Source organism: Chrysochloris asiatica, unplaced genomic scaffold, assembly GCF_000296735.1.
Source record: "Chrysochloris asiatica unplaced genomic scaffold, ChrAsi1.0 scaffold00206, whole genome shotgun sequence".
Lineage (NCBI taxonomy): Eukaryota > Metazoa > Chordata > Mammalia > Afrosoricida > Chrysochloridae > Chrysochloris > Chrysochloris asiatica.
In genome coordinates, this window is record NW_006408724.1 from 1,742,034 (window position 1) to 1,766,301 (window position 24,268).

Here is a 24,268-nt window from a genome sequence, read left to right on the forward strand (position 1 = left end):
AGCCCCGGCTCCCGAATCCCGCGCGGACCGGAGGAGGGGCGGGGCGTCGGCCCCAGCTGAGCTATCCCGTCCGACCGCGCCAGTTTGAATGAAAGCTCTACAAGATGGCGGCGGCCGAGGCCGAGTCGCGAGGAGGTGAGGGCTGCAGAGCGACACCCCTTCGCTATCCCTTGTTCTCCAAACTCCACGAGGCCAGGGAAGCGGGGCCGAGACGCGCGGGCCAACCTAGAGGGCGAGATGAGGGAGAGACACCTCCTCCATCCTGGACCCCCAAATGAGCGAAGCGGGCTCTTACTATTTCTCTGGCCACGGCCCCTTTCCCGGCTCAGCCCGCTTCCTGCCAGTCTCCTTTCTGCACATGCTTCCGACTCTGCCTTCCCGCGGGCTGCGCTCGCAGGACCGGTAGAGAGGGCGCCCAACCCACAGGCTACTGCGCGGCGTCGAAGGTCGGCGCCTTCTAGGTGATCGGTGTCGCCCTCCTCACCCTTGGGTCCTGAGGACTCCGGGGGGGGGGGGCTGCCTGTTTGGCCCCGAGCGCCCCTCCGCGCCTTCTGGCGGCGTGAAGGCGTCTGCCCCGCCGCGGAGGTGGGAGGTAGGGCAGCGGAGGCCGGGGCTTCCCCAGAGGTGGCGCGTCCAGGATGATCCCCTGGGGGCTTTGAGGTCCCTGAGTGCGGGGCTGTGGCTTGGCTTCTTTGTGGTGGTTTGGGCGGGACATTTTGTGTTGTTTGCTTTTTAAACCGGGAAGCGGGAAATATCCGGTGGTGTTTATATGATCTTGATCACAGGGTTCAAAGTAATTGGGGCAGAAGTCTGAAGGATAAGAAAGGAAATGAGGCTACACCCCAATTAGGGCACTCTAAAACGGTGAAACTCAACATTGGGAAATACCCAGTGAGTGGGCACGTTTTTCTGGGCAACAGGAACGAGCGCGCTATTTACGTGGAAGCCCAAGCCGTCTCTACTCCAGGGGGAGGGGAGTGCGCGAGCGCGTTCTTTGAAAGGCTAGAACTTTAAAGACATTCTCGAATTGAAAGGTGGTTATCGAGCTCTGCTCCTCGGCACAGACTGAGCCTGAGCGCATTATCCCTGGAGTTTGCTTCTATTATGAATGGCAGGAGTAAGTGTGAACTAGTTTAAGGTTTTTGTGGTGGTAACGAAATGTTTTTCATCTTGTAAAGGAAGTCTTTTTTTTTTACATTTTTTAATACGGAATGGGAATTTTTTAAAAAGCGAATCTTTGAAGTTTTTATATTCAGTGTTGTTGCTTTTTAATTCTCATAAATATATTTCCATCGAGGGTTATCTTGAAATCCTCATGTCACTTCAACTAGATAAAAATTGTAGGGACAGCCGAACCAACAGCTAGGGTAGATTCCAAAGCAGTATCTCCCTTCTATGTGGTCAGCATCATGAGGTTAACTTTACACAAAAGATCCTGACATTTTTTAGATGGAAGGAATTCTAGGCATTATTTCTGTTTTAATCACTGTTCTGAAAACCCCCAACCAATCCAGAGCAAGCAACTCCTCATGTTTTTGAAGAAATGCCTTTCACTTTTTTAGAATTCAAGTTGTTGGTAGAAATTTGGTGGAAATAGTGCTTCAGTGTTTCTGACAACGAAGCCCCTGTGTGAGATGGAGAGGAACCAGTGAAACCAGAACAGCAGTGTTCCCTTTTCAGTGGAAATTACCTCAAAACAGAAAAGGAGAGCCACCAGCCAAGCTTTAGCTTACTGATAAATTTTCTTTGGTAAACCCAATTTACTCCAGCCCTCACATTTTTTTTCAGTGAATCTGAAACCCAGAGAGGCGAGTCAAGCAGCTAGGTGGGAGAACAAGGACTTGGGGGCAGAGGACTTCTGATCCTAGTGCTTACCATGAAAATACAAGTTAGTGCATGTTTCTAAACATCAGTTTTATTTACATTTTAAATGCAGTTTGATAGCATACTTCTTACAGGAATTTTACTGGCTTCTGTAAGCTTGATTCTAAGCATGCCTGATTTTCTTCAAGTTTGGTATATGGATTATATAAATTGAATACTCTGTTTTTGTTATGGCTTTATAAGCAATATAGGAACATACCAAACTATCAAAATGACTATTGCATATATATTTTTACTGTTGCTCTTGGGTTTATTCACCTTGATAATACAGTACAGCATGGGCAATACAGTAAGTGGAATTAAAATTTCATTCAACATTCCAAAGTGGGAAAAGTAGGATTTGTCTTGTATATATTATCTAACAATAAAACTACATTTGAATTAGATTTCAGTTCTTACTGTCTAGTCAAAAGGGTGGGGGGGGGGTTACTTTTTAAATTAAATGAAAGATTGTTTTTTAAAATACATTTTAGATCTATTTCTAAGAATAACTATTGCCCTAGGCAAACTGAGATCAAATTTAGTAAAACTTAGATGGCAGTTACATTCTGTATAGCGAATAATAGACAAGTATGATGTCCCAGAGATCTGTGTTTCATTGCTGTTTGGTAAGTGCCGTGGAGTCATTTCCGATTCAGCAACCCTGTATTGGGTTTCTGAGGAGCTTCTGGTGGGTTTGAATTGCCAGCTTTGTGATTAATAACCCAATGCTTATCCTACACCAGGACTCCAAGTTTCATTAAAACAGCAGTTACATATTTTACATAGAATATCATTGAAAAGTCAAAAACATTGCTTCAGGTGATCTTTGCATCTGTATGTAATTTTAAGAAAAGCAAGTAGATAAGTAGTATTTTATTTATGTAGTTTAGTAAGAATGTATTGACCTCAACTAAACATTGCAGGAAAGAGGTCCTTGAGAAAATTCAGAAAACCAGTTTACCAATATCATTGTTTACTGCTCAGTTTTCCTTGAAGACACATAATTGGTTTCCTGTCATGAATTTTCAGTCTTGCAGCACTGCCAGTTGAAGGGTGGGAAAATGAAGATTTTTACGGTTTTCTTTACTTTTTTTGTTTTAATTGAGTAGCTATTTCATTAGTAAAGAATTCTATTTTCTTATTGTAGCTTGGTGTGTGCCTTGCCTAGTTTCACTTGATACTCTTCAGGAATTATGTAGAAAAGAAAAGCTCACATGTAAATCGATTGGAATCACCAAAAGGAATCTAAACAATTATGAGGTGGAATACTTGTGTGACTACAAGGTAGTAAAGGTAAGGCAAATGTCTAGCCCCTTAAAAGAGACCTAATCAGACTTCAGTATTTCATATTTCTGTAATGTGAAAAGAACCTTAAAAACAAGCAAAGTTCTTACTGTTTAAAATTCTAAGCCATGATAAATTTATATGTCCTATCTTCTATATTGCCAAATAACATGAAAGGATATTGAAGCCTAAAATGTTCTTACATTAAAATACTTTAAGGTACTTGTATCATTCTGCATCCAACTCTTGATTATCTCTGTGTGGATTACCAGAGCAAATGTTTTATCTCAGATTGGCTTCTCCTGTCATTCATTTTGTTCCTAGATCATATTCCCCACTATCACCTGAAGTGAACCTGGAAATTCAAACCAATTTTAGTGCTACTGAATCTCCTCAAGATGTTACTGAATCTCCTCAAGAAGCATCACCATTTGTATTTCCTGACATCATTCAAACTCCAGATTTTAGTAAGGTTCTGTGGTGTGATAGAATGTCCTGGAGTTCAAAGTAATTTCTAGCCTTGGCTTAATACAAGCATACCTCATTTTATTGCGCTGTATTACATTTCCCAGGTGTTGCAGTTTTCACAAATTGAAGATTTATGGCAACCCTGTATCGAGCATGACTATTGGTACCATTTCTCCAATAGCATATGCTCAATTCATGTCTGTCATATCTTGAAAATTCTCACAGTGTGTCAGATTTTTTCATACACAATTATACCCTTAGACTACAGTGTAGTGTAAACTTACATGCACTGGGAAACCAAAAAAATTATTGTGGTGGGCTGGAACTGAACCCGCAATATCTCTGAGGTATGCCTGTAATTTCTGGCTTCAGCAAAGTCATTTAATTTCTCTGGGCCTTATTTTATTCCTTTAAAATTAACAGGCTTGTTCTTCATAAAACTTTTTGATCTAAAAGGTATAATTTATTTTTTGAGGAATTCATCTCTGTGTAGTCTACCTCCATCTCCAAGAAGTCTGTTTGAGTCATTAATCTGTCGTTTCTTCTTGACAAAGAACTCCGGAATCCTGTATACGTCTTTGTTTTCCTTCTCCTTCATCTTCCATGTTAAATCAGTCTCTAAATTTAATTCTTCCTTTGAAATTCCCTTAGGCCTTTGTCATCTCTGCCCTCCCTACTCAATAGGATCTTGGGTTAAAGCATTTCATCTATATGCTCATCAGCCTTCAGCCTACAAACAGCCTAGTCAACTGCAATCTCAGAGTACAAGTTCTGGACTGACTAGTCCAGCTGAGAGTGTCATGTTGTTATTGTTGTGTTAAGTGCCATGGAATGGTTTCAAACCTACCAGCCACTCATGGGAGAAAGATGTTAGAATATTTTCATTACCCCTAAAAGAAACCCACACCTCTTAGTCACCAAATTCCCCTTCCCACTAGCACTAGGCAACCTCTACTTTACTTTCTTTCTCTATAGATTTGGCTATTCTGGACGTTCCCTTGTGACTAGCTTTTGCTTAGCATGTTTTCAAGACTCATCCATGTTATATAACATGTATTTCATTCTTGTTTATTGCCAGATCACATACCACATTAACTTATTCCTTCATCACTTGATGGAAATGTAGGATGTTTGGAAGCTTGGGGCTGTTATAAATAATGCTACTGTGAACATTCATGGAGTCCTGGTGTGGCACTGTGGGTTAATGCACTGGACTACAAAGCCAGCGGTTCAAGCCTACTAGCTGCTCCTTGGAAACCCTTTACAGGGTCTCTATGGATCAGAACCGACTCGATGGCACTTAACAACAACAACAACATAAACATATATAAGTATTTATGTGGACTTTGGTTAGATCTTAGGAGAAGAATTGCTGGGTCATGTAATAACTAAATTTAATCTATTGAGGAACTGCCGGGCTGTTTTCCAAAGATAACCTGTACCATTTTACCTCTCCATCAGAAGTGTATGGCGATTTCAGTTTCTCACCAACATTTGTTGTTATCTCTCTTATTGATAATAGCCATCCTACCCCCCAAACACCACTGCCATCGAGTCATTTTGAACTCAGAGTAACCCTGTATAGTGCTTCTGGGATTAAATCTTTATGGGAGCAGAAGGTTACATCTTTCTCCTTAGGGGTGTGAGCTTGGTGAGTTTGAACTGCCAACCTTGTGCTTAGCATTGTACTGCTTATCCTACAACACCACCAGGGTTTCTTATAGCCACCCTGTTTTTAACTCAAGTCAGTTCCACCTCATAGCGACCCTGTACAGGGTTTCCAAGGCTTTAAATCTTTGCAGGAGCAGAAAGCTTCATCTGTCTCCTGTGAAGTGGCTGGTAGGCTCGAGCCACTGACTGTGGTTTGCAGTCCAGTGTTTACCCACAGAGCCACCATACTCTTTATAGCTATCCTGTTGTTGTTAAGTGCTGTTGAGTCAGTTCCGATTCATAGCTACAGCACCACATCAGGTTTCCATAGTCATCCTGTTGTTGTTAGATGCCTTCGAGTTGATTCCGACTCATAGCTACCCTGTATAAGGTTTCCGAGGAGTGGCTGGTGAGCTTGAACCACTGACCTTGAAGTTCAAACTGACATTGCAATCCTAGTGGGTATTAAATGATATTTCATTGTGCTTTTGATGAACATTTTCTTGATGGTCAACAATATTGAGCATCTTTCCATGAGCTTATTGGTCTTGGTCATTTATATCTTTTTGGAGAACTGCCTATCCAGATCCTTTGTCTATTATTTAATTGGATTGTTTTTTTCTGTATTCATCATCATTATTGTTACCCATCCCTCCTCCTTGCCATCTCTTTTTTCTTACTGTTCATTATGAACCTCCTTTATTGTTGCCTGTTCCTCCTTCCTCTGAAATGTTGACATTCTCTAAGTCTTCATCCTTGACTATCTTATCACGATGACTTCTTTCCCAATGGTGTTTGCTCGTATCTATTTGACTCATAACTCCCAAATCTTTCAGAGACTTTGGTTTCATTTTGAACTGACTATCTTGCAGGTACCCAAATTCAACATTTTAAACTGCACACATTTTCTTTCACCAAATCTGCATCTTGTTCTAGTGTTTCTTGTCTTGATTAACAGAATCATACTACTAGTAGTTACCAGAGCTAAAATTCTGTATATCTGTAATTCCTCCTTCCTTCCTTCCTGCTAAATCTAGTTAGATTATCAGATTTTGTTAGCGCTACCTTTTTATTAGCCTTTTTCTGTTCATTCGTGTGGTAGTTCAGGATCTTGTCTGTAATTTAACTGTCTCTTAGTTTCTTCACTTTCCCGTTTTTAATTCTTGATAAAAATGTGTGCCTCAATTTCAACTGGGTATCATTGGAATAGCAGGTTTAGATATCGAGAGGTGTAAACAAGTCAGATTTATTCGTAGCTTGGTCTCAGGTAGATAAAGGAGTGCTTTGTTTTGCAGGCTTCACAGTCCTGAAACTTCCTAGGATTGCAGAGACTGCCAATCTGTAACTGTCCTACGCTAGACCTGGTGTGGTGTTGTGGGTTAATGTGCCAGACTGCAAAGCCATTTGAACTTGAAGGTTGGCGGTTCAAGCTCACCAGCTGCTCCTCGGAAACCCTATACAGGGTCACTATGGGTCAGAAACGACTCGACAGCACTTAACAACAACAACAGGCAGTAGGCATCTCACCAGTGACTGTCACAGGGTATAGTTTCTGTTATCATTAATGAGGATAGAGACACCTCTATATAATTATGCAAAGTACATAGTTACATTTGAGGTAAGTTCTAGTAAAACTGAAGGATCTAACTTATTCTGAAGGAGCTGGACAGGTGTCCCTGAGAACTGATGTTCAAGCGTAGTACTAAAGAATGAAAAGATTTGGGGGTACGTGGGGAGTGAAGGCAGAAGAGAAGCTGGCTAACTTCAAGGACTAGAAAAGAGGTCAGTTTGTGGAACATAGTGGGCAAAGGGGAGTGAGATGAGGCTGCAAGGATGGGCAAGATCCAGAAAGTACAACTCCTTATAGACCAGGAAAAGGAGTTTGGACTATGTTTTAAGGGTAATAGGGAATAGTTAGGAATTTTAACCAGAGGAGTAACATGGTGAGATGTAGGCAGTACTCTGTTTGCTGTGCATGGATGTATTGAAAGTGGCCAGAATGAATACAGAAGAGTCAGGAGGCTTTTGCAGTAGTCCACATTAAAAAATCCCAAAGAGAAGAGGACCGAGGAGAAGCCTTGATGAGGAATAGAAAGGGGTACTTACAGGAAGAATTGTCAAAGAGACAAAGTGGTGAGAAAGGTTGGAAGAGATAAGGTCAAAAAGAAAGTAGTGTGCAGTGGATTTAGAGGAACTAGAAAAAATCAATGGTGTTTGGTAATGGAAGAGTGCTTGATGCCCTTAGACCAGTTTCTGTGGTATAGATATAATAAGCCAAAATAGAATGGATTTGAAAAATTGAAAGTGAGAAAGTTGAGTTTAGTATGGACACCTCTTTCAAAAATTCTAATTTTGAATAAAAGGAAAAAAGAAGGCTATGTAAGCATAAGAGGGTTTGTTGTTGTTGTTAAGTGTCATCAAGTTGGTTCCTACTCACAGCAACCCTATATAGGGTTTCTAAGGAGCAGCTGGTGAGTTTCAACTACCAACATTGCAGTTCAAACTAACCAGTGCTTATCCTACAATGCTATACCAGGACTCCATAAGAGGGTTTATAATCTAAAAAATTATATGTTAAAAAAATGTGAGTAGATGATATGTGCATGTGATTCTTAAAAATGAAATGTTAAACACCATCTTCATGTACATAAGTCTCTCAATCCAGTCTCCTGGTTCTCTCATAGCAATTTATCATATCTTTCAGAGATTCTTTACATATAAGTAAGTGTCAAAATTTCAAAAGAGGCTTAGTAGAACGTTGCTTTTAAAAAAATAGGGGCATGGGAGGTGTTAATGCTAGACAACCAATGTTGTTGTTGTTAAGTGCTGTTGAGTCAGTTCTGACTCATAATGACCCTGTATAGGTTTTCCAAGGAGCAGCTGGTGAGTTTGAACCGCCAACCTTGCGGTTCAAACCAACCTTGAGGTGGAGTGCTTATCCTATGATGTCACTGCAGGACTCCAGAGACCCAACAGAGGAAGAAACTAAAGATGGAGGGGAGAGGAAAGGTGGAGGAAGTGTATTTCTTCAGTTGTATCTGCATCCATCCACCTTCTCTCTAGTTACATGTCTGTATAAGGCAGGAAATGAGAGGAATTTAGACCAGGTAGTTTCTATTTTCTCATTGCATTTGGACCAAAGGTCATATACTACTGATAGTAATCAAGGAGTTAAGGGTCATGGACCTTGAAGAAAGTGGAGGAGATCTGAAATAGCCAACTTGGAGATGGAAAGAACACAAACTGATAGAAAAGGAGGATTGTTAAACAGTTGTGAGTTAATGGCAAGAGTCCATTCGAGGTCATAAATTATAATAGGAACTCTAGGTATGGTGCTCTTGGATTTTCTGCAGCACAATTCTTAACCCTGAACCATCTCATCCCTGTTAAAAGCTGTGGGTACTCTATTAGGAGGTCTGGTATGGTACTGCGAGTTACTGCGCTGGACTGCAAAGTTGGTTTGAATCGCAAGGTTGGCAGTTCAAGCTCACCAGCCACTCCTCAGAAACCCCGCTATACAGGGTGTCTCTATTCTCTATGCACCTAACAACAACTCTTTATTAACATAACTTAGGTAAACAATAAACAAGAACCTCATACACATTGGTGGGACTTCTCCCTTAGAAAGCTAAGGGAACTTTGACGTAGCTCTGACTTTTGGAAGTAGTTAATTTTGTGCCCCTGAAAACATTATGCTGCATGGCAAAAACTATCAGAATGTTCCTCATATAACAGTGAATTCATATTCCTAGAATAGTTTTTAAAACTAGATTAACATAGAAATCGTTAGACTGAAACCCAGATTTTAGAGATCAAGAAAACAAGCTCATCTGAGGTCACAGGACTAATTTGTGTCAGTGCTGGGTGTCTAACCCAGGTCTCACAATCGTCTGTCATTGCCATGACAATCCAGTGACATTCCACTGACCACAAACCTACTGCTGTCAAGTCAGTTCTAACCCTATAGGATAAACTGCTCTATAGGGTTTCAGAAATTAAATCTTCATGGGAGCAGACTAGATTATCTTTTCCCCGTGGAGTAGCTGGTGGGTTCAAACCACTGACATTTCAGTTAGCAGCCCAGTGCTTAACCCAGTGTGCCACAGGGCTCCTTTCCAGCAACTATGTTCTTTAACTTTTTGCCCATGGAACACCGTATATTCTCAGAATCTGATCCAGACTATTTACTAATACTAATGCTATTATTAATCATAATACTGAATAATGATGATTTCAGAATTTGCAGGCAAAAAATAAGTTTCATGGGCAGATAGAATTTGGGGTTTTTGTTTATTTTTATTCTGTGCCTCCCCTATATAGTTTTAAAGTTTTGGTCCTTGCTGCTCCTTGTTGGCTATGGGCAGTTAGCAGATGATAAAACACATATTAATGAGAAAGCATGAACTGCTTTCTCCAGGATCAGTTTAAACAGTTGTATTTCTAAGTTACAATTTTGATTTTTACACTGCATACATATAATAGTCCTATTTTTTGTTATGTATTCAGAAACATTTAGTCAAAGCCTAAATATAGGATATATCCCTAAATATATGGGATATAAATAAGATTTCATCTTTCCCCGTGAAGACTTGTAGTTTAGATTAGAAAAGGTAACACAAAGGGATTGGCAGTTATCACTTCTGGGCTAAAGAGGCAGGAAACTACAGATGTGAGCTTTTTTAAATGAATAGATTTTTGATGTATAAAAACAGGAAACTAAAATAGTGTTCGATAGGCAAATGGAAAAGATCTTTCTCATTAGAGAAAGCTTTGTGAACAAAGCAACAGAAAAGTATGAGAATGCCTGACCTGTTCAAGGACTTACAGCAGTTCAGTACTCCTAGAGGGTAGGGACAGGGCAGAATGGGAGACTGAGCCAGAGAGATGCAGAGACTGAATTAAGAATGGCCTTTTTTTGTTATAAATTTGAAGTTTATTCTGTAGGCACAGAGAGCATTACCAATTTATAATCAAGAGAATAATAGAATGACACATTCTGTGGAGTTTCTATTTCTGTAAGAAAACTCAAAACTTTAGTAAAGAAAAACAGATTCAAATGTCATTCTGGGGTTAGGGAAACCAGTTGGAAAACCAGTGTAATCATTCAGATAAGAAGTGGGGGCCTGAAGTAATTAAAGCTACAATTATAGATAATATAATTATGTATCTTTTAATTCTATATTAAAATACTAGAATGTACAGAAAGAAATTTCTAAGGAAACGAAATAATGGATTGAGTTGAAGGCAATAAGGAATAAAAATTACCATGCTGGGTTTTGGCTTGCCTTTGCACTATTCACCATAATGATGATATAGAAAGAATCCATTTGGGAAGGACAAGATTGCTTGGAGTCCTTTTGGGCATCTGTATGGACATCCAGTTGATGTTGTTAGTACCTTCGGGTTGGTTCTAACCCCTAGTGACCCTGTATAGGGTTTCCGAGGAGCAGCTGGTGGGTTTGAACCACCAACTTTGCTGTTCATACCGACATAGCAGCCCAGCGCATTAGCCTTCGTGGCACACCAGGACAGGATACTGGATGTATGGGGCTACAGATAAAATCATGGGAGTCATTAGTAATGATGTTGCCCAGAGAGAGCATGTAGGGCTGGAATTCCTAACCTGGAATTTAAATAGCGTGAAATTTCCAATATACTGTTTATGTGACTCGTTGGAAGGCACTCATCAGGTTTTCAAAAGGCATAAACCCTGCTTTGTGTGAAAAGGGGCCAAGAACAGAGCCCTGATTATCTACATTGTTTGAGTGATAGACTAGGGAAGCAGTCTCAGCAGAGGAAAAGGAACTAGAATGAAGAGAGAATTGATACTAAAGCCTGAGTGAGGGAAGCAGTGGTTGATGTTACAGGGACTCAAGATTTTGTTGTTAACAGCCGTCGAGTCGGTTTCAACCCATAGTGACCTACTCCGTATAGGCTTTCCAAGGAGCAGCTGGTAAGCTTGAACCTCTGACTATGCAGTCTAGCACATTAACCCACAGCGCCAAACCAGAACTCCGCAAGTAAGATGAGGGCTTAAGAATTCATTCATTTAACCATTAGAAGACTGGTGTAATTGTTTCTAATTAACAAGTTGGATCTAAATATATTTGTATTTCATGAAGGTTCCCAAAGAAGCACCATGGTTTTTAGAAGTTGTTAAGAACTACTGCTCAAAAATAAAATACAGATATTTCAGCCACTATTCAAGGCTGTCCAAAATTTGCTTTTGTCTTTCCATTACAGTATTATTCTCATTTCAGCATTCTGAACTTTAAACCTTGTCAAATCAATCTATCTCTTTACAATTTTCTGGATAAAACCAAAACCCTTGTCACTGAATTGAATAGTGATCCTATAATGTTTTCAAGGCTATAATATGGAAGCAGATTGCCACTTCTTGTGCTGTTGAGCTGCTGGTGGGTTTGAACCAATAACCTTTCAGTTAGCAGCTGACCTCTTAACCACTGCCCTGCCAAGGTTCCTTTGTTTTCTTGATAACTTCATGCAAATCTTAGCTCTAAGCTCCTGCTTGTGTTTTCCATCCTACCTACGATTTTCCCTTCTCAACACATTTTATCAGTCTTTCACTTTTTAGTTTGTTATGGATATTTCCTTGTGTCCTTTTTCTGATTGACCCATATTGATTTTCCTTTCTTTTATAACCTAGTGGTGTTTGTTTTGATATTTTCAATTTTGTTTCCTTGCATTGCTTCTGCATTGCTTCTTGCATTGCTTCTTTTCCCAATGAGATTTTAACACCTAAAGACTAGTGCTGGTGATGATGGTGGTGGTGTGCTGTCGAGTTGGGTCCAATTCTTAATGACTCTTTATAGAATTTCCAAGGCTATATATAATTCTTTATGGGAGCAGAAAGCCTCATCTTTTTCCCTCAAAGCAGCTGGTGGATTTGAACTGCTGACTCTGTGGTTAGCAGCCCAATGTGTAGTCTACTACACCACCAGGCTTTGTTGTTGTTGTTAAGTGCTGTCGAGTCAGTACTGTGTAGGATTTCCAAGGATCAGCTGGTGAGCTTGAACTGCTGACCTTCCTGTTCAAAGCAACCTTGCAGTCCAGTGCATTAACCCACAGTGTACTACTATACCAGGACTCCACACCATCAGGCTACTAAAACTTTGTAATTCATCATATCCCCTAGTGGCAGAACTTTCATGTGCTTAATGTTGATGCTAAAGTATTTCTATGAATTTAATGTAAGTCAAACATTTGTTGTTGTTAAGTGCCTTCGAGTCGATTCCAACCTATAGCGACCCTTTATAGGGTTTCCCAGGAGCAGCCGGTGAGTTTGAACTGCCGACTTTGCAGTTCAAACAGCTTTGTCAAACATAGTGTGGAAAAATGACTTTAAGGGAAGATTCTTATGATACATTCTAAATTACATGACAATGATTTAGGATCATTTTTACCACTGTACTCCATTGCTATAGGTAATCAAGAGTTGATTACATATCAGAATAAGATGGTGATATACTACATAAGACTTAAGAACTGTCTTTTATTTGGAAATTTTGATGTCAAATTAATTAAATTTATTTCCTGAGTCAGTTATTTTTGCATCTAAAATTAGCTTATTTTTCACAATGAAAATACCCGTTTGAGATGTTGAAAGTAAAAGTTGCTTATAAGATTCAGCAGTCTACAAAATAAATTTAAAATACTAATGTTTCTATTTTTGCCAAAGGCATTCATGTTTTGTTAAGTATCTTTATAGTTGTTGTTGTTATGTGCCGTCGAGTCGGTTCCGACCCATAGCGACCCTGTACAAGGTTCCCAAGGGTGTAAATCTTTACGGGAGTAGAAAGCCTCATCTTTCTCCCGCGGAGCAGCTGGTAGTTTCGGACCGCTGACCTTAAGGTTCGCAGCCGGATTCGTAACCACTACGCTACCAGAGCTCCTTTATAGTACTTCCCATAAATTCAGTAGGTGTCAGTGTGTTTAACATATAAAGCGTAGTCACTAAAACTACAAGTGATTCGTCCAGGATTAGAGAATATACTAAATTATTTGGGGAAGAAAAATATTAGTAAATTAACATGTTAAACTTCACCGTTGTTGTTAAGTGCTGTCGAGTTAGTTCTTACACATAGCGACCCTGTATAGGGTTTCTGAGGAGCGGCTGGCTGACTTTGTGGTTAGCAGTCCATTGCTTATTTTACAGTGCCACACCAGGACTCTAAACTTCAATGGCAGGATAATTGGTAGTTTTGCAGGATGATGATTTTTAGTCATCTGACTTGTGCTGTGGGTTAACGCGCTGGACAGCAAGGTTGGTTTGAAACGCAAGCTCGACCGTTCTGCCTCACGAGCCACTCCTCAGATACCCTATACATGGTCACTATTTGTTGGAACCGATTCAGTGGCACTTACCAACAACATACACAATTATTTCTATTTCTTGGCAAGTTTTAGTGTCACTCAGGTCTGTGATTGGGAAAACTGTAACTGAAAAAAAAATACAGAGGACATGGGTTGCAATGATTTTGGCATCAGAAAAAATAAACTTTTAGAATTGCAAAACAGATCAGCTAGATAGTGCTAAATGACTCTCGATTGGTATGCAGTTATTTATTAGCAACACCTCCACTTGCTGTAATTACCTGACATTCAGAAGGGATCAATTCTTTGACCTTAGTTTGTGGGGAAATTCCATTACCTTCATTGCCATTTTTCCATGAACTTTTGAGGCCCCCTTTGTATATCTATGTTTCGGGGGTTTTGTTTTTGCTTTCTGGAAATCGCAATGTGTATTTCCATGAAAGTAAAGTTTTTGTGTATGTTTTCACACCATAATTTGACTAATTTTTTTAACAGAGAAAACACATTTTGACCAGTTTTTAAAAAGAAGCAAAGTCTTTTTGATTCACAAGAATCACTGCTTGCTAAGTGGAATGTAATAGAACGTTAGATGCAGATTGAAGGAGAAAAGCAGAACAAAAAACAATGCTTCCAAAAGTCAGTTTTGACTTGTAGCAACTCAGTAGGACAGAGTGAAACTGTCCCGTTTTCAAGGCTGTAAATCTTCAGGGAAGCAGATTGCCACACTTTATTCCAGAGCAACTGGTGAATTCACACCACCAACCTTTAGGCCACCAGGGCTCCCCTAAAATGCCGATGAGACTGCTAAGCACTATTGAGTCGGTGCTGACTCATAGTGACCCTGTATAGGGTTTCCTCGAGTGTCTGATGGACTTGAACTGTTGACCTTTTGATTATCAGTCCAATGTTTATCAGACTGAGTCACACCAGGACTCCAAGCTGCAGCTATAATGGGGGATACACTGCAGATTGATGTGCAACTGCTGGTTCATGCACTAGAGGGAGTGCAAGGTCGGTTTGAACCACAAAGTCGGTGGTTCAAGCTCATCAGCCACTTCTCGGAAGCCCTATACAGGGTCACTGTGAGTCACAACCAACTCACGACACTTAACAAAACAACAACAAGCTGCAGATTATTGTTGTTAAGTGCAGTCAAATCGGTGCTGACTCGTAACGACCCTGTATAGCAGGGGGTGGGGTACTTTTCTGCAAAGATTTATAACATTATTTGAAGGCCATACAAAAATTTGTCTGCTGTATTTGGTCAAACATTTAATTAGCTCACTTCTGTGTGGTGTATGGATCAATACTGAACTGTAAACCACAAGGTCAACAGTTCAAACCTAGCAACTATTCCTCAAAAACCCTATACAAGGTTCCTGAGTCAGAAGTGACTTGACAGCACTTAACAACAACAGTCTGGTGTGGTGCTGCAGAATGATGCACTGGACCACGAGCGCGAGCTCAGGTTGCACAACAAGGTCAGTGGTTCAAACCCACCACCACTCCTTGGAAATCCTAAACTTGGTCGCCATGGGTTGGAACCGAATCTACAGTACTTAACAGCAGCAACAGTGTGATGGCTGGCACTGAAGTTGCCTTGGCAGGGCACACTAAATGATTTCACGGGCCTTATGTAACCCGCGGGCTGGATGTTCCCACCCCTGCTGTATAGGGTTTCTGAGGAACAACAGCTGGTGGGTTTGAACCACTGACTTTGTGATTAGCAATCCACTGCTTATCCTACAGCGCCATACCAGGACTCAAAGCTGCAGCTAATAGTGGGATAAAATAAGCTCGCTCATTAGCTTTGTGACTTGCATCAGCACAGCTGTCTCACAGTGTTCCTCACCCCAAATTGTACCTCAGCAAGATTTCAAATACCACATGTCCTAGACCTTCCAGATTATTTGGAAAGTTTTTATGAATATTTAAATGCTGTCCTTAGACACCCCTACTTTAAAATAAAGTGTTACTAAAATTGTCATGGAAAAGCTAAGTGTACCACAATGAAGTTTTTATCAGTATGAATTTTTTAAATAAAACCTGTAAAATACAGTTTACTCACTTTAATATGTTAGAAGGCACTTTATAGTCTTATTTTACCATAGGACACGAGGATTTATCTTTTAGTCCAGAGGACAAAAAAAATTAAATTAGGGGATTTTACTTTACTTCAGAATTTTCTGTTGTACACACTTAGTTACCTTTGTCAAGAGAAATGATGTCAAGTTCACTGGGTGGAAAGACAAGATTCTAGGTACCATGGTGTCCAATAGCAGCCTAAGGGACAAATCCAAAGACATGCTTTTTGGTAGATTGAGTGCCTGCTATCCAACCCAACTGTGAGTGGATACAACTTACGTAGTATATATTCTCTAGAACATCCTACTGGAAATATAGTGTAAGCCGCATGTGTCATTTACATTTTCTAATAACTACCTTAAACAAAGTAAAAATAAAATTGCTTTAAATAGTATATTTAATTCCACCTATCCAAAAGATTATTTCAGTGCTGTGTGTTATGTGATGAGTTGTATGTGACTCCAATATAGTCCGTAACCAAAGCCATTCTTAAAGCTTTCACATTAAACATGCCTAAAACATTAAAGATAGTTTACATTTGTTTTTCGTTTTTGGTTGTTGTTGTTAAGTACCACGGAGTTGGTTCCCACTCAGAGCGACCCTGTATAGGATTTCCAAGGCTGTAAAAATCTTTACGGGAGCAGAAAGCCTCATCTTTCTCCCGTGGAACCGCTGGTAGTTTCGAACTGCTGACCTTGAGGTTGGCAGCCCAACTCGTAACCACTACACTACCAGTACTAACTTTGAAATTTGGTGTTAAAGCTCCTTCAGTTACCCCTACTTCAGGTGCTCACTGGCCACACGTGGCTAACAACTGTACTGGACAGAACATCTCTAGAACGTCTAGGCAGTGTGTCCTACAGTGTGTAATATCAGGTTATAGACCTTAGAGAATACCTGTTCTGTATTTGGCCAAATAAGCCACTAATGTAGGTTAGCCTTGGGACCACCCATGTCCATGAACAAGATGTTGTCTTTGTTTGATCACTGTTCAATGAAGTATTTATAAATTCCATTATCTCTACTTCTCCAGATAAGACTGTTTAGCAGGACTCTAGCTTATTGCCAGTCATATTATGCCACATCTAAATTCTGTACACATTTTCCATATTATAAAAGGCAAATCGTTTTATTTTTATGATTTGTACTTGATCTATTAGAAAGCTAATAGACATATTCTGAATTCTTAAAAAAATGACCATAAATATCTTACTTATTAAGATATTTAATCATATTAAGTAATGGAGACTATCATAATCTGATTTACGTTTTCTTTTATATTTTAAGGACATGGAATATTATCTTGTAAAATGGAAAGGATGGCCAGATTCTACAAATACTTGGGAACCTTTGCAAAATCTCAAGTGCCCATTACTACTACAGCAGTTCTCTAATGACAAGCATAATTTTTTATCTCAGGTAAAGAAAGGCAAAGCAATAACTCTTAAAGACAATAATAAAGCTTTGAAACCTGTCATTGCTGAATACATTGTAAAGAAGGCTAAACAAAGAATAGCTCTGCAAAGATGGCAAGATGAACTCAACAGAAGGAAGAATCATAAAGGAATACTATTTGTTGAAAATACTGTTGATTTAGAGGGCCCACCTTCTGACTTTTACTACATTAATGAATACAAACCAGCTCCTGGAATCAGCTTAGTAAATGAAGTTACCTTTGGTTGCTCATGCACAGATTGTTTCCTTGAGAAATGTTGTCCTGCTGAAGCTGGAGTTCTTTTGGCTTATAATAAAAACCAACAAATTAAAATCCCACCTGGTACCCCCATCTATGAATGCAACTCAAGGTGTCAGTGTGGACCTGATTGCCCAAATAGGGTCGTACAAAAAGGCACACAATATTCCCTGTGCATCTTTCGAACTAGCAATGGCTGTGGCTGGGGTGTAAAGACACTTGTGAAGATTAAAAGAATGAGTTTTGTCATGGAGTATGTTGGAGAGGTATGTTCACCTTATCATAGAGCAAATTGTACATGTAAGATTTACATGTTTGAGAAGTTACCTTTTTACCTCAGTAACAAATGTAATGTTTGGTATATTTTGATATTATTTGCAGATAAGTCTAAATTCTTTTTCAGGTTTGGGAGAGAGTTCACTGGCACGGTTTTTAAAATACAAACTTGTAGATGACAAATAAATATATTTAATGACAAATGAATACATAGAGTCATCTTTCAACAAACACCATTCATAGTCACTGGAACTGGCATTTGTATATTTTAAAGTGGGAACCACTATTTTTTACAAGAGTTCTAAGAGGAAAAGCAGATTTTAACACATGCTCACTTTGAAACACTTAAATTATAATTTACTCTGTCCATTTGGCCAAATACAGTCAAGTGAAGTTGGTAAAACTCAATTTTTTATCAACATGAAAGATGGTGAATTGACCAATTAGGTAAATTAGCTTCATAAACACTATTGTAAAATAGATGTAAAAGCATTCATTGCATTCATAAGAAAATCCACACTATGTCGTAATAACTCAGATACTTTGAACCATGGAGAGGGTTCTCTAAATTACCTTACAAATACTAGCAAACTTATTTTTATACAGATATTTTATTCTGTATACTACATACTATCCCAATCACTTTATATATAACTCCTTAATCTTTTCAGTAATTCCACATGAGGGTGTATGTAGCATTATCTCCATTATTATAGATAAGGAAACTGAGGCTCAGAAATTGAGCAATTTGCTGGAAGTCACACAATAATAAAGAAGAGTCAGCATTCAAAACCAAGGCTCCAGAATCTGTTCTTTATCCCCACACCATGCTGCCTCATACTGTATGGTGGATTAAACCATGACTAGAAAAAGGAGAGTGACTACATATCTGGAGTTGTTGATTCTGATTGTTGATTGTTTCGTAGTTATATGGAATTGGAGCATCCAATATTATAATAGGTATTCCTCTGGAATTCAGAATTTAAATTAGATCATTATGTTGATACTAATATTTTTAGAAAGTGACAGAGTATGATAATCACTATTCAGGTTACTATAGCTTTTAAAATCACATGGTGTCTCTGGCTTAATTAACACAACAGCCAAATTTGATTGACGCCATGAAACACTTCAGACATTTTACGTTACTTAAGCTGAGCACGTAGCAAAGTTGGGTTCTTAAGAGCAAAACTATGGAAGTTAATTTTGAGCTACAGAATTTTATGAAACCAGTACATCTGCAAAAGTTAACTTTCCATACAGTTGACTGAAGATTTAACATACCTTCTCTCCAATAAATTTCATTTGTGACTGCACACAAACCAATTATAGGAAAAGTATACCTTTAGAGCGTTTTTATGTAAATGTAGCCCTTTACATTTGGTTATGTCCTATACAGAGCTATAGTTGTATAGCTATTTGAATATCTAGTAAATTATAATGAAAGTAGTACAGTGTTTTAACTTATTTATTGTTATTGTTAAGTGGAGTTGATTCTGACTCATAGCGACTCTGTATAGGGTTTCCAAGGAGCTGGCTGGTGAGCTTGAACCGCTGACTTTGCAGTCCAATGCATTAATCCACAGCGCTACATCAGGGCTCCTGTTTATTGTTGGTTTGTCTCAAATGCTATTTGAAAAGTCATAATTTTTCTGCACTATTATTTTTCCATTCATTGTTTCCCTCCTTTGCTTCTAGCTGTTCTTGAATAGTTGTGTTAGTGTTTGAATGTTTGTTTTGATGATGAAACTTGGATTTTTAAAAAAATATTTGTAGGCTTGATACATCAATAAGCTTACGCAAATTGATTAAGTTTGTTGGTTTTCCATTGCTTTGTAGAGTTACAAAGAATATTTCTTCAGTTTAGCAATAGCTACGTAATATACTGTAGTTTTTTCTTTTAGGTAATCACAAGTGAAGAAGCTGAGAGACGGGGACAGTTATATGACAACAAAGGAATCACGTATCTTTTTGATCTAGACTATGAATCTGACGAATTTACAGTGGATGCAGCTCGATATGGAAATATATCTCATTTTGTGAATCACAGTGTAAGAAATAACAAAGTGTAAACAAGACTAAAATAAAATTTAATACAGCTTTGAATGATTTTTCCCTAGTATAAAGAATAGTCAAGTCTAATTACTAACATACTTGGCACTTAGTAGATGCCCAATAACTGTTAACTTCCTTTTATCTTTGGAAATAGTGTTTTTCAGAGTATAGATTTGATTATAAGATTCTGGAGTTCAATTTTCAACTGTATTCTAATTTTTTTTCAAATATTATGAAGGAAGAATACTGGATTATGATTTAGAAAATAGCCTTTAATAAAACTTTACAAATTGGATGTAAATGAAACAAGATTGGCTAAACATTAATCATTATTAAAGTTACATAGTGGACACATGGGGATCTTTTGTAGTTCTACTTTTACATAAGTTTGAGATTTTTTTATAAATAAGAAAACAGTATTTTTTAATGTTAAAACTTCTTAGACCTCTAGATATAAGCAACTTATTTTCCAACGTAAGTTAAAATAAGTATTACTCTGGGAAATTAAATCTTTTTTAAGAGCTCATTCACATTATTTTTATTCAGATGGGTTATAATGTTCCTTTTTAGTGCAACCCAAATCTTCAAGTGTTCAATGTTTTCATTGATAACCTCGATACTCGTCTTCCTCGAATTGCGTTGTTTTCCACAAGAACCATAAATGCTGGAGAAGAGCTGACTTTTGATTATCAAATGAAAGGTAATGGTTTTTCAACTATAGCTTCAGCATGAGGAATATAATAGAGCATGAAAAAACTTTAGATCACCAGTTGTTGTTAAGTGCCATCGAGTCGTTTTGACTCATAGCAACCCTACCCTCGGGTTTCCGAGGAGCAGCTAGTGAGCTTGAACTGGCGATCTTGTGGTTCAAGGCGACCGTGCTGTCCAGCACATTAATCCAGGACTCCTTAGATCACCTGAACCACAGTAATTCTAAAGTGGACAAAATTGAGGCTCACAGTGTTATCTCATGCAAGGACACACAGCTGATAGAGTCCAGGCCTCCCTGACGTTGGATTGCGTACTGCTTGCTCTTCCTCATGTTGCTTCCTGACTCTTAAGAACTTCCATTTGGACGCTTATTTATTATAACGTCATTTCTCAATAATGTAAAGAATGGCAAGCCTACAGTTCTGAATATTTACTGAAAGACTGAAAATATGATTTAAATCACACACATACTTCTTTCCTACTAAATCTGACTTTTAAATAAAATGTCTAATTCTGTTTCCTTTTTGGCCTCACATTATGTACTCTTTTAGTAAGATATAAAGTAAAAAATTATGCATTGGATTTTCCCAGTAAGTTTCATTCATTCTCACAATTGTGAAGGGACTTCAGAAAGTTCAGGGGAAAAGTACATCTTTTAATTCCATTTTTTTCCACAAACTTGAAACTCCCTCATTACACTTTACCTTTTATTAGTCACGTAAATATTTACATGGATTCCTGGTGTGGCTCTCGCTGTAGTATCAGCATGGGGCTGTGAACCCACAAGGTCAGCGGTTCAACTCTACCAACCAACTGCTCCTTAGAGACTCTATACTTGGTCACTGATTGGAGCCGACTTGAAGGCACTTAACAGCATCCCTTCAAGACAATTCATATTGATTTGTCTGTGAACATTCACACTTACTTACATGTTGTGGTTAGATGCTGTAGTAGAGTCCATTTTCAAGTCACAGTGACCTTATATGACAGAAGAACTGCCCCATAAGTTTTTTTTAGGCTATAATCTTGTGGAGCCCTGGCGTGGTGCTGTGGGTTAATGTGCTAGACTACAAAGTCAGTTTGAACCGATAGTTTGGCAGGTCAAGCTCATCAGCCGCTCCTATACAGGGCCGCTATGGGTTGAAACTGACTTGATGGCGCTTAACAGCAACAATCTTTATGGAGGATGTGGTGCTGCAGGATAATGCACTAGACTGCAAAGTCAGTTTGAACCACATAGTCAGCAGTTCAAACTCAACAGCTGCTCCTTGGAAACCCTATAAAGGGTCACTGTGAGTCGGAACCGACACTGTGGCACTTAACAACAATCTTTTTGGAGGAGTCCTGGTGTGGTGCTGTGGGATAATGCACTAGACCACGTGGTCGGTTTGAACCATAAGGTCAGTGGTTCAAACTCACCAGCCGCTCCTTGGAAACCCTATACAGGGTTGCTGTGAGTCAGAACTGACTACAGCACTTTAGCAACAACAATCTTTATGGAAGCAAATCTCTAGGTCTTTTCCCTCGGAGCTACTGGGTAGCTTTGAACCTCTAATTTTTCGGTTTAGCCAAGTAATCAGGGCTTGGTCTAATTTTTTTTTTTTTAAATACAGAATAAACTTTGTTTTATTAAAGACATGGGTCAAAAATGAAAGCTTTTATGTACATATGACAATGCAAACATAAGGCTTTTTAAATACCATCGACAGACATGTTGCTGGAAATAAAGGAAATGAACGATAGGGGTTTGGATGGTCACCCTGGAACTGCAGGAGGGGGTTGCCTTGGAATACTGGGAGGGGCCCTTGTGGGCCAAGTTGGGACATTTATATATAAAAGGAAAATTACATTTTATACTATTATGATCTTGAATACATAGGCAACCTTGCTAGCTGCTTTAATAGGAAATTTGAAATACATTCTAAATTATCTCCTCTATTTCTTTTCCTGTGTGTTCAGGTTCAGCAGATATATCTTCAGATTCTATTGACCATGGCCCAGCCAAAAAGAGGATCAGAACTGTGTGCAAATGTGGAGCTCTGACTTGCCGAGGTTACCTCAACTGAATTCTCAGAAAATTGAACTAATGATCATTTTTGTTTTATTTTTTCCTAATGTTGATATTTTAGAAAAAAAAAGAAACAAACAACATAAACATTTGGGAACATTTTTTCGTACTATCAAGATTACTCCCATGTTAATTTATAATTCATAATTCTGGTTTCGAAACATGCACCAAATGCATTGGTGAGTTTCTGAAGAAAGGGCACAGGGTCCAGTAGACTCACTGAATTGTACATAGTTAGTGGATGGATGCCAAGCATGCAAGGAAAAGTATTTACAGTTCGACATGCACATACTCCAGAAGTGTGAATAGACAAATGCCTCCTTCAGTGTAAGGTAAAAGCAAAACTAGTAATGCAACAATTGCCAAGGTCAAACATTTAATTTGCCATAAATCTTGGAAAAATGACTGAGTGATTCAATTTGGACCAACATACAAGCTATATTTTTGTTATATTGTCATTCCTGTTTACCTATTTAATACTTGCTGTACTTGTATTTGGGATAACTAGGTAATATTCAAATTTTATACTCAATTTTCTACTTTTATCATTAAAACATTGACATCTGAATGATTAAAAATTAAAGGTATAATATTAAATGTGAAGCATTATAGCTTGATTTCCTATTTTAAAGCAATCTATGTCTTTATGGAGGGAATTTGTCTGATCTAGTAGTTCTTAGACTTCTATACCCTATAGATGAAAACTCTCCAAAAAGCCTTTTCTAAAAATCCAGAATACCTAATCATTATGCTTTTTTGAAAAGATGAGGCAGTGGAACCAGATGGGTGTTATAGAATGCTAGTTAGGGGAGTTAGAGCATTTTAAGGTCCCTCTTAAAACATGAATTAGGATATCCATGGTGTGAGTACTTGTGGTCTAAACGCTACAACAAAAGATGCCTGTGAACACCTGTAACTAGTACTCATGTTGCATACAATACATTAATAGTACAACTTCGGTATTATTTCTTGACAGTCTCTTAAAAAAAAAAAATAATGTATATTTTGAACGAATACTTGTTTTATACATGAATTTTTAAAATGCAACAAAGCTAAACTTTGGGTTTGCCAAAAGTAGCTTTTTGTGTCCCTGAATTATGAGTTGAATACAAAGATTGAAATGGAATGTTTGTTTTTGTTTTCTCCTGTATCATAAAGCCTCAATTAGGAAAAGTTTCCATCTCCTCCTGATTATGGGATTCTTAATCATGGTATCCAGCAAGAAGATATAAGTGCTGCAGATAATGTAGCTATCAGTATTCCTAAGTAAGTTTTACCTAAGCTCTTCCCTTTAAGCCTTAGTGACCTAAAATAATAAACTTGGGTACTATTGAACTGTCTTAAAAAATATATCACTTCAGATATCTTAACCATTAATCCTTTTTTGGGAGAAGCGACACTTTATTCATTGTATTGTCATTGCATGACTTAACTCTCACAGAATAAAAGGACATGTTCAGAGCCTCAGTGTATCTGCTAACCAAAATTTTCAGAAGTCTGAAGGCAAAATTGATTTTGAATGCCATTTCTCATGCTTTCTGTATGAAGCAGTGATGGTGCTGAGAAAAGGCTGCAGACTTCTGGGTTGCCAACCTTCCTGCAAATTACGATTTTCACAGACTTAAAGGTGGAATCTTAACACTCTTTAAAAAGTCAGTGTTTTACTGTCTAGTTATTTGATCCTGTCTTCTTTTTAATGTGTTAAAAAATAATGTAAAACTGGAGGGCAACGGAAAAAAAAGGATATTTCTAGTAAATCTGTAGTTTTGTCCTTGTTA

At 38.5% G+C, this 24,268-nt stretch overlaps 1 protein-coding gene across 2 annotated transcripts; it reads left to right on the forward strand.

Moving 5' to 3' along the window:
- On the forward strand, positions 1 to 22,488 carry SUV39H2 (suppressor of variegation 3-9 homolog 2 (Drosophila)). Of its 2 annotated transcripts, none has more exons than XM_006872598.1 (6): positions 1 to 135; positions 3,014 to 3,159; positions 16,975 to 17,646; positions 19,561 to 19,707; positions 20,282 to 20,411; positions 22,382 to 22,488. In XM_006872598.1, exons 1-6 carry the CDS (start codon positions 105 to 107, stop codon positions 22,486 to 22,488), a joined length of 1,233 nt encoding a protein of 410 aa, XP_006872660.1. In that variant the 5' UTR covers positions 1 to 104. The 2 variants fall into 2 exon arrangements, with proteins under 2 accessions (XP_006872660.1, XP_006872661.1); XM_006872599.1 differs by having other exon boundaries at positions 79 to 135; positions 16,975 to 17,106.
- The last annotated feature ends 1,780 nt before the right edge of the window (positions 22,489 to 24,268 follow it).

Excerpts from the sequence above, each read along its gene's own strand:
- SUV39H2 (XM_006872598.1), top strand. The coding sequence starts at position 105 with ATGGCGGCGGCCGAGGCCGAGTCGCGAGGAG. Across the intron at positions 136-3,013 it reads CGAGGCCGAGTCGCGAGGAG|CTTGGTGTGTGCCTTGCCTA; the intron begins GTGAGGGCTGCA and ends TTCTTATTGTAG. Across the intron at positions 17,647-19,560 it reads TCATGGAGTATGTTGGAGAG|GTAATCACAAGTGAAGAAGC; the intron begins GTATGTTCACCT and ends TTTTTCTTTTAG.